Source organism: Ictidomys tridecemlineatus, chromosome 2, assembly GCF_052094955.1.
Source record: "Ictidomys tridecemlineatus isolate mIctTri1 chromosome 2, mIctTri1.hap1, whole genome shotgun sequence".
In the NCBI taxonomy this organism is placed as follows: Eukaryota; Metazoa; Chordata; class Mammalia; order Rodentia; family Sciuridae; genus Ictidomys; species Ictidomys tridecemlineatus.
In genome coordinates, this window is record NC_135478.1 from 16781570 (window position 1) to 16797613 (window position 16044).

General features: G+C 46.9%; 1 protein-coding gene across 3 annotated transcripts in view; it reads left to right on the plus strand.

Annotated features, from left to right (window-relative positions):
• Positions 1-16044, plus strand: part of Ccdc12 (coiled-coil domain containing 12) — a 48478-nt gene that overhangs the window by 27774 nt on the left and 4660 nt on the right. For all 3 annotated transcript variants that reach the window (XM_078029352.1, XM_005332925.5, XM_040290167.2), the window contains one exon: positions 1708-1775. In XM_078029352.1, the coding sequence (XP_077885478.1) occupies positions 1708-1775 (68 nt within the window). The remainder of the gene's footprint in view (positions 1-1707; positions 1776-16044) is intronic.

The window sequence follows — 16044 nt, forward strand, 5'->3', positions numbered from 1 at the left end:
TTCAGTTATTTGTTCTTGCTGTCTTATTCCCATGAGTGGAGCTGCCCTGGTTGAAAAGATGTGTTCCCGTTCCGAAAGCCTTTCTCTGGACTAGGCCTCTCGTCTGGTCTCCTTCCCTGTAGGTTGTATGGCCCGGAAAGGTGGGGTCCGGTCACCACCCTCAAGGTCTCCACCATGAACACCACCAAAAAGTGATTTGTGCACTTTTTGGTACACTCCCAGGGAGACAGTTGTCAGTGGCAGACACAAACTACTAGGAGAGTCTCTCCAGGCAGCTGTTTTATATGGATTTGTGTGTCATTGCAGGTCACCTAATATCATCAGAGCAGTTGCTAATGCAAGGAGCTTCCAGGTGTCTTCTCAAACCACTGCTCTAGCAAGTCAGAGGTTGTTCAACGAAGTGAGCTTTGACACCTTCCAGGGGGCCGACCCTGGCATTCAGGATTTCTTGGTTGGGCCCTGGGCGTGTAGTGTGTCCACATGGATATGAGTACTCACACATACACTGGTGGGGCTGATCACACAGGGTTCTGGCCAGTGTTCTGGTTTGTCTACAGGGCAGGCTGATCTAATAGCAGTAATAACAGAGAGCAGGAAAGGCTAGGGACTTTTTTCTTCTGAAGGGGGAGTGGCTTGGCAGTTTCCTTCTGTTGTGGCCCTCAGGGCACCTGCAGCACAAGCATACTGTGTCAAGGTTAAGATAAATACAACTTCTCTAGACAAACTATGAAGAGCTGGGTTCAGTGGTACACACCTTTAGTCCCAGCTCCTCAGAGGCTGAAGCAGGAGGATCATTTGAGCCTACAAGTTCAAGACTAGCCTGGCATCATAGTGAAACCCTGTCTCAAAAAAGAAAAGAGGGGCGGGGTTATAACTCAGTGGTAGAATGCTTGCCTAACATATATGAGGCACTGGGTTTGATCCTGAGCACCACACATAAATAAATAAAATAAATGTATTGGGTCCATCTACAAATTTAAAAAAAATTAGAGATGGAGGAAGGCAGAAGACTCAGACTGATTTTGTGGTTTTTTTTTTTTTTTCCAGTGCTAGGGATCGAACCCAGAGCTCACACATGCTAGGCCACTGAGCTATACCCCCAGAAGAACCAGATTTGGAAGACATTTTTCCCACATAAACTTCAAATGAATTTCCCTTGCCTTTGTCTCTCTGGGTACACTTCAGGCCTGGGCAGTGAGTCTTGTTACAAACCTGGTCCTGATCTGAGCTATGTGACTCCTCAAGGGAACCAGATGGGTATTTCTGGAGAGGTTGCTGGTGACCTCCAGTCTCCACTATCTCAGGAGTGCTTATATCTAGACCCTCTTCTTTGGTCTTGAGGGTTACTCTGTACCTGGGCCTGGGCTAAGGTTGTAGATTTTATTTTATTTTTTAGTTTTTAGTTTTAGGTGGACACAATATCTTTTATGTGGTACTGAGAATCAAACCCAGTGCCTCATGCATGCCAGGCGAACGCGCTACCACTTGAGCCCCATAGGGTTGTAGATTTTAAATTCTATCCAGGCAGTGAAGGGTGGGAGGTGAAGCTCCAGCATTGTGTCCATCAGGTGCTGGAAGACTGAGTTGACTTCTCTAGACTTAGGGCCTTACTCCTGAGATGTCCTGTTCTTCACTGGCCACCCAGGTGGTCTAGACTGGAAGTAGGAACATTTATCTAAGCAGATGGTGTTCTCCCTTTCTTTTCAGGACAAAGAAGATGGGGAGCCAAAGACCAAGCAACTCAGAGAAGAAGAGGAGGAAGGTGAAAAGCACAGGTAGCACTGCGTGCAGCTCCCGTCATGCTGTTCCCTGCCCTGCTCTCTTCGCCAGCACCTGTTGCTCGCTGAGTCTCTTTTCTTCCAGCCCTGTTTCAGAGCCCTGTCCCCACTCCCTCCTCAACCCTCTCACTAGTTGGGCCTTCCCTGCGTCCTTTCCCCCACTTGGTGTCTGGCTCTTTGCCACTGGCTTTTTTCCCCTGACCTCACACTGTCTTTTCACTCATCTTTTGAGTTCCACATCATATGCAAAATGTGGGAAGATCTGCCTGGGCCTTGTGGCCTTTTCTAGCCTCTTCTGGCCACCGGCCATTTCCTGAATAGCACTGTGTCCACTCGTCTGTTCACACTGCCCTCTCACCCTGGGACTCCTTCCTTCTTATCTCTCTTCCATCCTTGACAGCTTGGTTTTCATGTTGGAGCTCAGCTCAAAAGCTGCTTTTTGACTTCTCTTGAGCTGTGCTCCCTCAGCAGTTCATTTATTTATCTTTGTCAAATGTAGTCCTCTGGCTGAGTTAACTTAAGTTGCCCCAGCACAGCCCACGTGAGGGGCTAGAACACTCTTCCCTCATGTGGCAGGCACAAGATCCACCCCACACATTCCCAGTCCTAAGGACTATGCCCTCTACAGAGCTACTGATGCTGCTTTGCATAAAAAAATTTTGGGAGGGCTGGGTGTGTGGCTCAGTGACAGAGCACTAGCCTAGCATGCATAGGCCCTGGTTCAATTTCTAGCACTGCCAATACTACTACTACTACTACTACTACTTGAGAATAATTTGCAGGATCCATCCAGCATGTGGGGCTGGATGGATTGTTGTGAGGTAAGAATAGTCTTTATGCCTAAGTGGAATCCACACACCTGAAGTCTCAGAGGGCTCACACTCTCCATGTCATGCCCACAGTCACAGGCAGACTGTCCCCTGAACTGGGACAGTCTGCCTGTGATCAAACTGCATCTTCATGGACAAGGGTCCTTGGTTGCTTCTGCCCTGGGCAGCTTCCTTCAGGCACAGGACCTGTGGTGGTGTCTGCTGATGGGAGGAGTAGATCTTGGTGCAGTGGGCTGTGCTTTGGGGAGGGACAGTTAGAAAGGAGGGAGAGCTTCCCTGGGAAATCTGGACAGAGACACTGGAGCAGACAACCCTTTGTTGTCTTCAGCAGCATGAAGAAACCTCCCCAAGAGCAGGCCTCATCTCTGCCTCCTTGATCAGGAGCAGATCTCACTCCAGTTACAAACTGCTTTCACAGCAGCCTCTGGGTAGCCCTGCAGGGTTCTTGCCACCTCGCATGGGTTTAGACATGATGACATCTCTATTCTGAGAGGCTCGTGGTGCTGATGGGAGATTGGGTCCCTGGCACTGGGCTCTGTGCTTATTGTTGCACCCTAACCCCCTGAGGGTCCTCAGCTGGTGATGGAAAGGTAAAAGCCAAGTAGTTCTCCTTTTCCAGGTGACCCCAGACTTAAATGACTCCAGTGGGTGCCTACACAGTTCTTTCTGCTCTTTGAGGACTACTTAGAGGCCCTTTGGTTTTCTTTTGGCCTGTTCTTAGGTTCTGTGTTGCTGAATAGAGCCCAGAGTTCCAGTTCCTGGGCTGTCTTTGATTTTCTGGGTGGTCTTTTCTGATTCTCCTACTCTTTGCTGAGAAAAGAGGAGTGAGTGGTGGGTGGGTCAGACAGTAGAATACTTGAATGTTGGAACACATTGTTGAGTCTCAACATGGTGTTGAATGAAGGAGAAAACAGGTTTCAGAATTGAGACCTACAGTGCAAGAGCATCTCTATAAAATTGGGAAACAAAATGATATTACATGCCTGTACTTGGTCAACACCAACTTCATCGGTCATCTGCTCTTTGTGGGGTACCAATGTACGCTTCTGGGAGGCAGCCATGGACAATCCCTACCCTCAGGGAGCTGGTGTTCTCTAAAGGGACGCAGACTGTTGTCAACAGGAAATGTTAAGATGTCCTGTGCTAGAAGAAAGCAAAAGCAGAGTGTAAACATGATGGGGAGAAATGACTTCAGATTAGTGCTGAGAAGCAGGGAGGAAGTAGGATCAGGGGAAGACTTTGTGATGTGTGATGTGTGGTTTTATTTTACACACATGCTTTTTTTTTTTTTTTTTGCAATGCTGGGGATCAAACCCAGGACCTTGCTGGGCAAGCACTCAGCCACTGAGCCACACCCTCGGTCCTCATTTGCTAGGTCTTTTTTTTTTTTTTTTTAAGAGAGAGAGATAATTTTTTTTTAATATTTAATCTTTTTTTTTTTTTTTAAAGAGAGAGAGAGAATTTTTTTTTTAATATTTATTTTTTAGTTCTCGGCGGACACAACATGTTTGTTGGTATGTGGTGCTGAGGATCGAACTCAGGCCGCACGCATGCCAGGCAAGCACGCTACCGCTTGAGCCACATCCCCAGCCCTCATTTGCTAGGTCTTAACAGGTCATTTATGGTGGAACACAAGACTCCTCTGAGATCCCTCCTGACCCTGCAAGGCCACATCAGAGCAGGTCCCCTGTCCCTTTCTGACAGTAGCCCAGGAATCAAGCATGCTGGACATTGGATTGGGTTCTGCTTCAACCCATTGTGTTCTTCCGCTTTTCTCTAATCTGGCCACTTTTGAGGCAGTAGAGTGGTGGAATGGGTCTGGAACTGGTAATCAGGAGCTTGGCTTCAGGGCTGGCCCTCTAGAGGAGCAGGTAGGCTTCTCTACCTCATAGGGCCCACTACTCAGTCACTTTCTTGGTTGTCAAGAAGTCTAGTCTCAGCAAGGAGATATGCCTACATGTATAGCTCCCAGAAGAACCCTGAGTCTTGGTCTTTGTAATATGAGGCCAGACCCATTGGGTTTGACCCTGAGCTGCAGGGTCCAGGACTTGGGCTTTCCAGGAAGAATAGGGTGCTACAAAAGCTGCGTTCAGTACAGGGACAGGTCCCCTTTCCTCATCTGAACTGGAAAGGGACTTTGATAGTTTGCTCGTGGATTGGCGGTGGACCCCAGAGGGCTCCCAGGCCACAGCCCTTGCCACAGTTCCCTTTGCCACTGAGGAGAAAGGAGTGACCTTCCAGCTTTGCTGAAGGAATGACTTTGAAGGCCAGAGACTGGTGAGCATCTTGGCTTCCTGGGCTCCTAGGAGTTGAGAATAGCCCACTTCAGTTCAGATCAGCCTAGGCAGCAGGTGGAAGCCCCATAGGCACCAGCATTTCTGAATCTTTTCAAGGAATGAAGTGCCCACTGCAGGCTGCCTTTGACTGAGGGAAACAGCATAGGGCCTCATGGAGAACATGCCTCTTGAATTAGGTCTAGAATCTGGAGGATGGGTAGCAAAGGCCCAGAAGTCTGAAACTACAATGAGGAAGTGGGGTGCTGCAGTCTTTTACTAGAGAGGCACAAACAGGCAACTCCAACCCCCTGGTCCCACTTATAAATCCCAACCACAGCCTTGCACAGTGTCCTAGGGGGCCTATCTCAGGAGTGACACTGAGGGAGAGTGGGGCCCAAGCTGATTATCTCTTCTGCTCTCCTGACCCAGTGCCCCACAGTGGAGGAGGGCACTCTCCATCCTTTCTTCCCAGTGTTTCTTATGCCCTGACCCAGGTTCCTCCCTGAGCTGTTCCATCCCACACTGCCACCGAGCTTTGAACTTCAACCACTGGGTGATCCCAGGGGCCTGCTGCCTGTGAGAGTTGGTGAGCTGACTGGAAGCAGGATCAGCCTGCCCCAGTGACCCTCTATATGGCTTGGCATTCCTTGCAGAAGTCTAGTGGCCTTTAGACAGTATACAGACCCCTGGCTGGTGGCTAGTTCCATTGATTGGCATAGCTAGTTGATTATATACTTTTTCTCCCCTTGGGGACCTAGGGAAATAAATGTTGAGGCAATTCTTGTTTCAGCAGTTAATCATGCACTTTTTTTCCCTGCTTGGGGACTTAGAGAAATAAATGTTGAGGCAATTCTTGATTCAACAGCAGGCACTGAAATGGTTGGAACTAGACAGATGGAGCAAGCTCAGGATTTAGAAATGGCTCCCAGGTTTGAGTCTACGCCCTGCCAGTTATTAGCTCTCTGACCCTGGGAAAATCATATTGTCTCAGTCAGCTTCAATATCTTCACTGAAAAATGGGAAGAAAAATAAAATTCTGTTCACCTCATGTGGAACAAATGCCATACCTGCTTTCTCAGCCAGTTCGGGTGCTCTGAGCAGAAGGATGACACTGGGACCCTCTGAGAGAGTTCAAGGGCTCAGGACTCACCTTTAACAGGTGAGTTTACACATAAAACCTATGCTGATTTTAAGTAGGAAGTATTTTGGGAAACAGCAAGATGGATGGAAGTAGGAGTAAACACAGGTAATCAAGAAGTGAATGAGTGGGAACATTAGATGGTCTTGGAAGTAAACTAAGTGGCCTCATTTTACAGATTCTGTTATCTAGACGGAAACACTGTGAGGCCGGAGGGTATTACTGAGGAAGTAGGAGTATCAAGCGGGACTGGAGCAGGCCTGCCTTCTTCAGGAATGGAAAACCTGTTTGTTCCCCCATATGATGTGTGAAGGACTCACCCCTCACCAGCCATGCTGAAGTCACCCCTACTCTTCCCCACTGCCCAAGGAGACATTTTCCAAAATTATTTGGCTGTTCTGGCTCTTTTACCTTTTCTTACACATTTTATAGTCATCTTGTTAATGTGTGTGTGTGTGTGTGTGTGTGTGTGTGTGTGTTATTAGAATTGCATTGAATCTATAGATCAAAATACCTTCCTATAATTTTTTTTTCTCCAAGGATAAACTGTACTATCCCCATAAAGAAAAACCCCCAGCCAGTGGGGATGAGCCCCAGGAGGTCAGTGAGCCCAGGCCAGCCTCTGCGGGAAGGAAGGCTGTGCCTCCATCCCCAGAGTAGCCCTTGCTTCTCTGGGCTAAACCTTCCCATCCTAGCCGCCTTGTGGCTAACTGTGCTTGGGCATAGATGATTGTCTCTAAGGCACCTCCCCAGCCCCCTGCTTATTGCTTAGATAAGAAGAGGTGCCCTGAAAGCTGGCCCACAGGAAGGAGCATTCTTCTCAGTTGATTTTGCTTTTAAACCCTCAGTCACTTCCTGATGGCAAGTCACCAATAGGTGACTAGATGCCCTACCTTGTGGACAGACTGTTGGGTGGGGCTGGCAGGTGGGAAGAAGGGGAGCAAGTCTTATTAAGTGCCTGAACAAGCAAGTCCTAAATCCTCAGCCCCCATCCCCAACCACCGCCTCCGTGTGACTTTAGATCCAGGTCTACACCAGGCTGGAGTACTCAGTCAAGTCACCATTGGGGACATTGGTTCGCTTTGGGGTAGGTGTCCTATATTGCAAAAGAAACTAGGCCATTGGCCTTCCTTCTTCAGGGATGGAAAACCTGTTCCCCAACTTGACGTATGCATGACCATCTTGTGGAGAGCAGTCCCACCCAGCTGAGGCCCAGTCCTGGCTGGTGCCCAAAACCTTTAGTCTGGCAAATGCCAGGCCTTCTTGCCTCAACGGGTGAGGCCCCAGGGATGGTGTCCACACCAGGGTGTGTTGCAGATCCATGACATCAGCTTGATAATAACTTAGTTGCACCATTCTAGTGACCACCAGGGCAGCTCCCATCCCCACCTCCTGAGTTATCTCCGCCTAGCTCCAGGCCTCTGATGTCCTAGTCACTGGCAGTGGGGTGGGTCATGGCACCTTTTTTTCACTGAAAAGCAGCACAGAGACCTGCAATGCCCTGTTCTTCCTGATCCTGTTTCTCGGGAATAGGCCCATTCTCAGGAATGTGGGAGAATGAATCAAGAAAGGACTGGTCATGGTGGCATATATACACAATGGAGTTACTCAGCCATAGAGAAGAATGAAATGTTGGTATTTGCTGGTGAATGGGTGGAAATGGAGACTAAGTGAAATAAGCCAGACTCAGAAAGGCAAAGGGCAAGTTTTTTCATTGATATGTGGAAGTTAGTCCAAAATAAGGAGGAAAAAAAAGAGAGGAAAAAAGGGAAAAGTAGGGGTGGGGGTGGCCATCAGTAAAGAAGGAAGACTGGTGGGCTGGATGAAGGTGACCGAGGGGAATGGAGAAAAGACAGGATATGGGAGGAACAGAGGAATCTAACCTAACTTTTCTGTGTATTTACATGAATATACCACAGTGAATCTTACCGTTGTATATATCCACAGGACACTAATAAAAAAGAAAAAAAAATCTAAAAGCAGAAAGATAGTAGAGGGAAGGGAACAGGGAGAGGAAAAAAAGGACTGGTTTAGGGAAGAAGGTGAGGCCAGCTCACGGTGTGATCAGCAACCTGTGCATCCCTTCTGAGGAGGAGGAGGAAGAGGGGAGCACAGGTGGATTCCTTCTGCATGAAAAAGTCATGATATCTCATGTGTCATGGCATTCAGTGCCTCCAAAGCCATCTCCTGAACGCTTCATGCCGCTGAATATAGTCTACATTTATAGGTGAGGACACCATTGTTCAGGCAGATGAAATCAATGGAAAGAGAGTAGAGCTGGTACTGGCCCCTCCCTGATTCCTATCTGCTGGACAGCCAAGATGGGAACAGTGAGCTCATCTGGCCTCCTGTTTCACACAGGGAGAAGAGCTGTCCCTGCCTGTGAGCTCCCTCGCCAGGCATGGTTCTGCTCTACCTTCTTTACCCTTAGTGCTACCCCCACATGGAGTGGTGCCTCTGTCCTCCATGTCCTCTTGGCAAGGCTCAGGGATGCCAGGTAGCTATGAAGAAAAGAGGAGTGTGTCCAGCAGGCGGCAGCAGGGCTGGCAGTTTGCAAGCCAAAGCAGCCTGGCATTGAGCACCATGCTCTTCTGGTGTTTTGTTGGGTGGGTGGGCCTCTCCCTGTACCTCACACCTTCTGAGCTTGGAATGGCCAGTGTTGCCAGCCCAACTCTCAACTGTGAACCCTTTGGGATTCACCTCATAAACCTTTTTCTTTTTAAATTTAAATTGATATTTTATATATACACACAAATACACACACACACCCACACACACACATACACACATAGTGTTTGGGGAAAGGGAGCGGTTACTGGGGATTAAACTGGGGGGGTTAACCACTGAGCCACATCTTCAGCCCTTTTAGTTAATTAGTTAATTGTTGTTATAGATGGACAGAATGCCTTTATTTTATTTATTTTTAGGTGGTGCTGAGAATCAAACCCAGTACCTCACATGTGCTAGGCAAGTGCTCTACCTCTGAGCCACAACCCTCCTACCCTCTATACTCCTACCCTCTTTTCAAAACCCTTTGAAGAGGGTTTTGCCATGGGGTGCCAAGGAACCTCTGTCCACCCCTTTGGGCTGTGATGAGAGTCTGCTGCACACAGTCAGTTCTTGTGCTTCAGTTAACCTGTTTCCTCTCTGCACAATCAGCCCAATGTGGGCTGCAGCTTTTGTTGCCCTGTACCTGTCCTCTGTCATGAGTGGGGCTAGAGTAGCCTTACTGGGGACAACTGGAAGACAGTCTCCTCTGCCCACGAATGGGGAAGCCAGTGGACTGCTTAAGAGTTTCATTGATTATTAAGCCAATCATTTAACATTGTGTGAAAGGAAAGTGTTAAGCAACTGCCAAGCATAAACGTTCCTCTGTGACCTTTTTCTTCCCAGCATTTCTCTTCCCTCCTGATCTTATATTTTTTCAGTCCTCACAGCCAGACATGGTTGCATTGTCCTGAGCCTGTCACCCCCTCTGGAAGGGTTGCAGGTAACCTACTCTCACAACCTTGCCTGAAGAGCATCCGGAGGGGTCTCCCTAAGACTGTTGCTCCTTAATGCTGCCTGAAGCATTTGCTTATAGAAAGTTTTGTTCTGCTTTTTCCTGTTTTGTTGCAGTTTAATGGAATAATCTCCCCAGAGCAGGATTACTGGGTCAAGGGGTTTGAACAGTTTAAGAGTCTTGAAAGAAACAGCCAGATCACTGCCTGGAGCAGTCTGCATGCCATTTGAGATGGTCACCTTTCCCCTGGTTTTTGTGGTTCTCTAGAGTCAGGCCATTGGCAGTAACCAGCAAGGTTGGGGGCAGTTTTGTTTTGTTTTGTTTTGGTGGTGCTGAGAATTGAACCCAGGGCCTTGTGCATGTGAGGCAAGCATTCTACCAACTGAGCTATATCCCCAGCCTGAGGCTTTGTTATTTATTTACACTGGGGATGTGTTTCTGTTTCCTAGAATCTCCTATGTCTTTGAACATTAAAAAGCCTTCTGTGGTCAGAGTCATTGATCTCTCTGACCAGTACTTGGCCTCACAGTCTTATCCTTGGCCTCACTTTCCCTGGGGTTTGTTACTTTGTTTTCTCTCCTCTTTCTCCTCTCTCCTGGGCTCAAGTGATCTTCCTACCTCAGTCTCACAAATAACTGGGATTGCACCACAGTGCTCAGAAAAACAAAGGATTATTCTAAACAAGCAACAGAAAATGCACATAAAAAAGAAATGGTAACAGTGATTATCTCTAAAAGTGATTTTTACTTGATTTTCTGTAAATTTCCAGATTTTCTAATGTAATCAGGATTCCAACCAACCAAGTGGACAAAAGAAAACACTTCTTCACAAGGTCCTTGATCCTACAGACTACTCACTTGGCCAAAGTGCCCCAGGTCACTGCTGGAACCAGTTCTATCTGCTACATATTTCAGTGCCCTTTGGGGTCCAAGGGCCAGCCCATCCCCAACATCCTCACCAGCCCTCTCCCGTGCACCCTGAGCTTCCTGCTCTCTCCTGTACCCACAGTGGCCCAAACATAGACCATGGCAGGGTAGATGAGTGTGCAGTGACCTCAAGATTTGTGGGGAGAGAAGAGAGGCTAATGCCCAGTAGTAAAGATGGGAAGCATGAATGAGTGAAGTGGGCCAGACCCCAATGAGCCTATTTGACAGTTATAAGGTTGGGTCAGATACATAATTTCCTTCACTTCAGTAGTCTAGAATTCTACTTCTGGATTTTATAGTTTACAGAGAACATCACCTTTCTCCAGCCACTTCCCTTCAGGGGCACATAGAAATAGGTGATTGCCCCTGAAACTTCCTGGCCAGCTCACATATGGGGCCTCTGCAGCTGACCTTGAGGAAGACATCTTAGTGGTCACCATGCCTGCTCAGCACAGGACACCTAGGGAGGAAGCAGAGTTGAGGAAGTGGTTTCCTCCTTTTACAGAGAGACTCAGTAGAGCCACACACACTTGTAATCCCAGCAACTCTGGAGGCTGAGGCAGAGGGATTGCAGCTTAAAGGTTAGCCTCAGCAACTTAGCAAGGCCCTCCCTATCTCAAAATAAAAAATAAAAAGGGCTGAGGATGTAACTCAGTGATCAAACATCCCTGGGTTCAATCTCTAGTACCGAAAGAGAGAGAGAGATAGACAGATAGATAGATATGGGGGGGTGGGGGGGAAGAGACTCAGTAGAGTAAGAACTTGGACATTGTCCTATTGCTTTACCATAAAGACTGTGGAAGTCACTCAGGAGTGGTTACTGCATCCCATACACATTCCTGTCCTCTGCATCTGCAGGGCACAACTTCTTTGCTTGTGTCCTGCTGTCTTCCTAAGTCATTAAGAAGCTCTGTGAGCCCTACACTACCAGTAAAGCTCTTCCTCAAGTGTCCCCTGAATTCTTTTGTTCAGCCTCAGGCTGGCCTGTGCTGGGTGCTGGAGTTGGGTCTCCAGTAACTTGTAGGGCAGAGCCTGAAAGATGGACACATAGCCACCAAGACATGTATGGAGAGAGCAAGAGTCTCAGGGTGCACAGGAGAGGGCTGGTGAGGATGTTGGGGAGGGGCTGTACACAGTGCTGCAAGCTGGCCCTTGGACCCCAAAGGGCACTGAAATATGTAGCAGATAGAACTGGTTCCAGCAGTGACCTGGAGCACTTTGGCCAAGTGAGTAGTCTGTAGGATCAGGACCTTGTGAAGAAGTGTTTTCTTTTGTCCACTTGGTTGGTTGGAATCCTGATTACATTAGAAACTCTGGAAATTTACAGAAAATCAAGTAAAAATCACCTTTTGAGATAATCACTGTCAGCATTTTGTTTTCCTGTGCATTTTCTGTTACTTGTTCAGAATAATTCTTTGTGTTGCTGGGTGCTATGGTATAATCCTAGTTATTTGTGAGTCTGAGGCAAGAGGATCACTTGAACCCAGCAGTTTGAGGCAAACCTGGACAAAACAGCAAAACCCATCTGAAAACAAAACAAAAAACTACCATCCTTTGCAAACGTTATTTTTAGTGGTTTTATAATGCTCCACCTAATGGCTACAGCTATTTGAGCACATCTTTATACATTTTATTTTATTTTAGAGTATGTGAGGCATTCATGTAGTTGAGAATTCAAAAGGTATTAAAATTCTTCCTCCACTCTCAACTTCCCAGTTGGGTGACCATCTTTAGGGCCAGATTCTTGGATTCTTCTATAGGTCACCTGTACAGAAATATGCAAACCCTCCTCCATGGCTTGTTTGTACACAGGATAGCATGTTATATTGTTCCTCACCTGGCTTTTCTCAATCTATAATATCATCCTAGCATTCACTCCACATAAGTTCATAAAGATTAGCCCAGTGCGGTGCACTCCTCTAAACCCAGCAACTTGGGAGGCTGAGGCTGGAGTATTACAAGTTTGAGGCCAGTCTCAGCAACTTGGGAGGCTGAGGCTGGAGTATTACAAGTTTGAAGCCAGTCTCAGCAACTTGGTGAGACCCTGTGTCAAAAATAAAAGGGGCTGGAGATTTGGTTCGGTGGTTAAGTGTCCCTGGGTTTAATCCTCAGTATAAAAAAAAAAAAAAAGATTATATTGTCCCTTTGGCTATATGGCATTCTTTTGTTGGCATATAGCCAGAGTTTGCAAGGTATGTTGTTCTTCTGTTAGGAAAGAGTTAACTCCAGGAAGAGGCTGTGGTGTCTATGTCTTCCAAAGCACTTAGCACAGGACCCAGGTTTGCTCTGTAGCCTTGGAACAGGGTAGGGGCTCTCTTCTGGCCTAGCTCTCTCCCACACTTTGCCTTCAGCTCCTTGAGAGCTGGGACTCTAAGGATCATCCCACATTTCCTGTGACACTTTGCCTACTCGTTGCCTCAGGCATAGGAAGGGCCCTTGGTGTTGGATTGTTTTCTCTTCCCCTGGCTTCAGTCCAGGTTTGCTCCGCACCCAGCTCTGAACAGAAAGGGCTGCAGAGATGAGTAAGATAAGCCAGACTCCTGACTGGCCCAGTTTCCAGGTCTCATTAGTAACTGACACCAAGTTTGTGGGGATCACATAGATTGGGATGGCAGGTAGGGAGAAAGGAAGAAGGAGGCTTTTCTTTGGCTGGGCCTCAACTGCTGGTGGAGTGTCCTGGATAGCCTTGCCCATCCGTACACAATATGCAGAAATAAGTATATCCATGCCACCCTGTAGGCCACACAAAGCCCACTTTCTATCTGCTCAGTTAACCCTGCTACATAGGGGTTTTGAAGGGCCTTGGCAGGTTATGCCTGTGTGTGCTAGGTGGCTTATTCACTGATACACACAAAGGTTTTTGTCTGTGGGCTGACCCATCCTGGGATGTGTGTCTGCTGTGTCCCTGTCCCAGCAGGTGGAGCCCTTTAGGTCTGAGAAGGGCCTTCTGGGGGCAGTAGTGTGGGTTTGGGAAGGTAATACCCCTAGGAGATAAGACCTCTGACACTGCTGTCACCCCCACATAACCTCTTGAGAGACAAATAGCCTTGTTTTCCATATGGGTGCCAGTGATCCTGCCCATGTCTCTAAAGCATTCGAAGCCAGGATTTGAACCCTGGAAATCCTGTTGCAAATGCAGGTCTTCAGCACCTCCTCCCCCAACAGTCTCATTCTGAAGTGGAGATAGCAGAACCAGCATTTGACTCCAGTAGCCCACAGAAGAATGACTTCAGATGCCAGTGACTGCTGAGTGGGTGTGGGCAGCCACCTGGTCTGGCTGGCACCGTGAGCTCATACCCTGCCCTGTCTCTAAGAGCAGTGGCAGTTCCAGCCCCTGTGAAGGGGAGCCCCCGGCCCCCAGCCAGTAGTACCCTGGGCCTGCTCTGTGTGAACACTGTCTCGCTGTTTTGTTTGTTTCTTGACTTTCCTTTTTTTTTAATCTCAGTTCTGGTCTTTTTAGTTTCAAATTTTTAGTCATTCCATTTCCTCCTCTGTTAATTTGCTATGTTCTCCTTTATCTTTCTTTTAATAGTTAACATAGGGATGACAATATACATCCTTAAAAGCCTGAAAAGTAATAGTACTTTTACCATTTTCCATATAGTGCTAGGCCTCAGAATACTTAGACACTGTTTGCTGTTCTTTCTGCCTTTTGTGCTATTGTTTCTATATGTTAAATCCTGCAAATGTTTATTATGATTTTATACAGTCAGTATCCATTTAGATTTACCTACATAATTCCCCTCTCTGATGTTTTTCATTTCTTCCTGTACGTCCTGCTTTTACCTAAGCTTAATTCCTTCAGCCCAGAGTATCCCTTAGTATTTCTGGACTAACAGATCCTCTGATGACTAATACTTGTAACTTTTCTAGAGAAGTCTTTCTCTTGAAGGCTTTTTAACTAGTTTTAGGATTCTGTCATGGCATTTTCTTTCCAGACTTCTAGATGTAGATCTGTTGTCTTAAGGTTTCCATACTTTAGGTTCAGAAGTCAGCTGTCAGTTTAATTTTGTCTTTGGACATTGGGTATCCTTGTTTCTCTTTCTTGGTTTTTAGTAGTTTAGCAGTGATTTGCCTCCGAATGCTTTTTCTTTGGGGTGCATGGTTTTCTTTATGGTTTGGTGATTAATTCTTTCATTAATCCTACACGATTTTTTCATTAATTCCGTAAACTTCTCGGTCATATCTCTGAACGTTACTTCTGGTGCTCTAGAAATGTGTAGATCTTTTGTCATATTTCATATATCTCATGTTTTTTCTCTATTTTCCAACTTTATTCCTCTGTGCCTCAGTCTGGATATTTTCTGGCATATCTTGAAGTTCTCTATTCTTTGTTTAGTTGTATCCAAACTGCTATTAAGCCCTTTTTTTAATTCAAATTTTTTGTTACAGTTTTCAGTTATAGATTTTTCACTTGATTAATTTTTAGTTTCCAGAAGGTGTTTTTTTTTTTTTCCCATAGATTTCATTAAATTGTGGATATTGTGTACAAAAAAGTCTAGGAATGATTTTAGGTTCTGGGTAATTTACTTTTCTCCAGAGAGGATGTTTTCTACCTTCTGACAGGGGGAGGTACCCTGCCCCCCTTTTAGGACCAATAGAGAAACATCCTCTCACCAACACCAACCCTGTCTGCCAAAGGGCAGGTGTCACCAACTGTGTGGCACACAGCCTTTGGGAAGGGTGGTCTGTTTCAGTTTCACCCTGCTCTTAGGAAGGGGTAGATGTGTCGGGGTTCCTTGGCTACCCTAAAAGAATTTTTTTCTCTTCATCCCCATGAGATTACAGGAAACTCAGCCTTTCATTCACTGCTTATAAATTGACAGATGGTTCAAGGGGAAAGAGGTGCGGACATCAGGCCCATGTTGCTGCACTTCTCTTATCTCTGGGTTTGCAGCCCTTGAAATCTTTGTTGTCTTGGTGCTTCTCCAAGGCTAATAAGCAGATGTTTCAAATATATCTGTTGTAAGATTTGTTGAATTGCTGTGGAAGTGTTTAAATCTTGGGCCTGTTTTAGAAAGACCAGATCGCTGAGCAGAACCCAGTGCTTCCTTCCCAGAGATTTCTGCCCTTTGGCAGGAAGGCAGGGACAGTTAATTGGACTTTATGAATGGAAGACTCTTGATTGCCTCTCAAAGAATGAGTCAGGAGACGTCTTGAACCCAGCTTGATCGAGCTGATCGTACCCAGTATAGCCTCCATTTGACAGATGTGGCAACTGAGGCCCAGGATGGGGCTGGCCCACAGAGATGGGGATGCAGGTGTCCTTGACAGCTTAACCAGTACTCAGCTCTAGGGGCCGAGGCGGGTGTTGAGCAGCAGGCTGCCTCTCCTGCTCTGGCCTCCATGTTTGTGCTGCTGGGTCCTCCCTCCCCACTTCCAGCTAATCTTCTGAAGCCATGGGCAGCAGAGTGGGGCTAGAGGCCTGGGTACTTGTCACTGCTGGACTTTTCTGCTACTGATTTCTCACAGAACCTTGGAACCAGTTTTTTCTTTCTTTCTTTTTTTTTTTTTTTTCTTAGTAATCCCTGCAGTTTTCTTCCCACACCCAGTTAGTTTCTCTTCCTCTTTTCTCCCCACCCTGTTTTGGACAA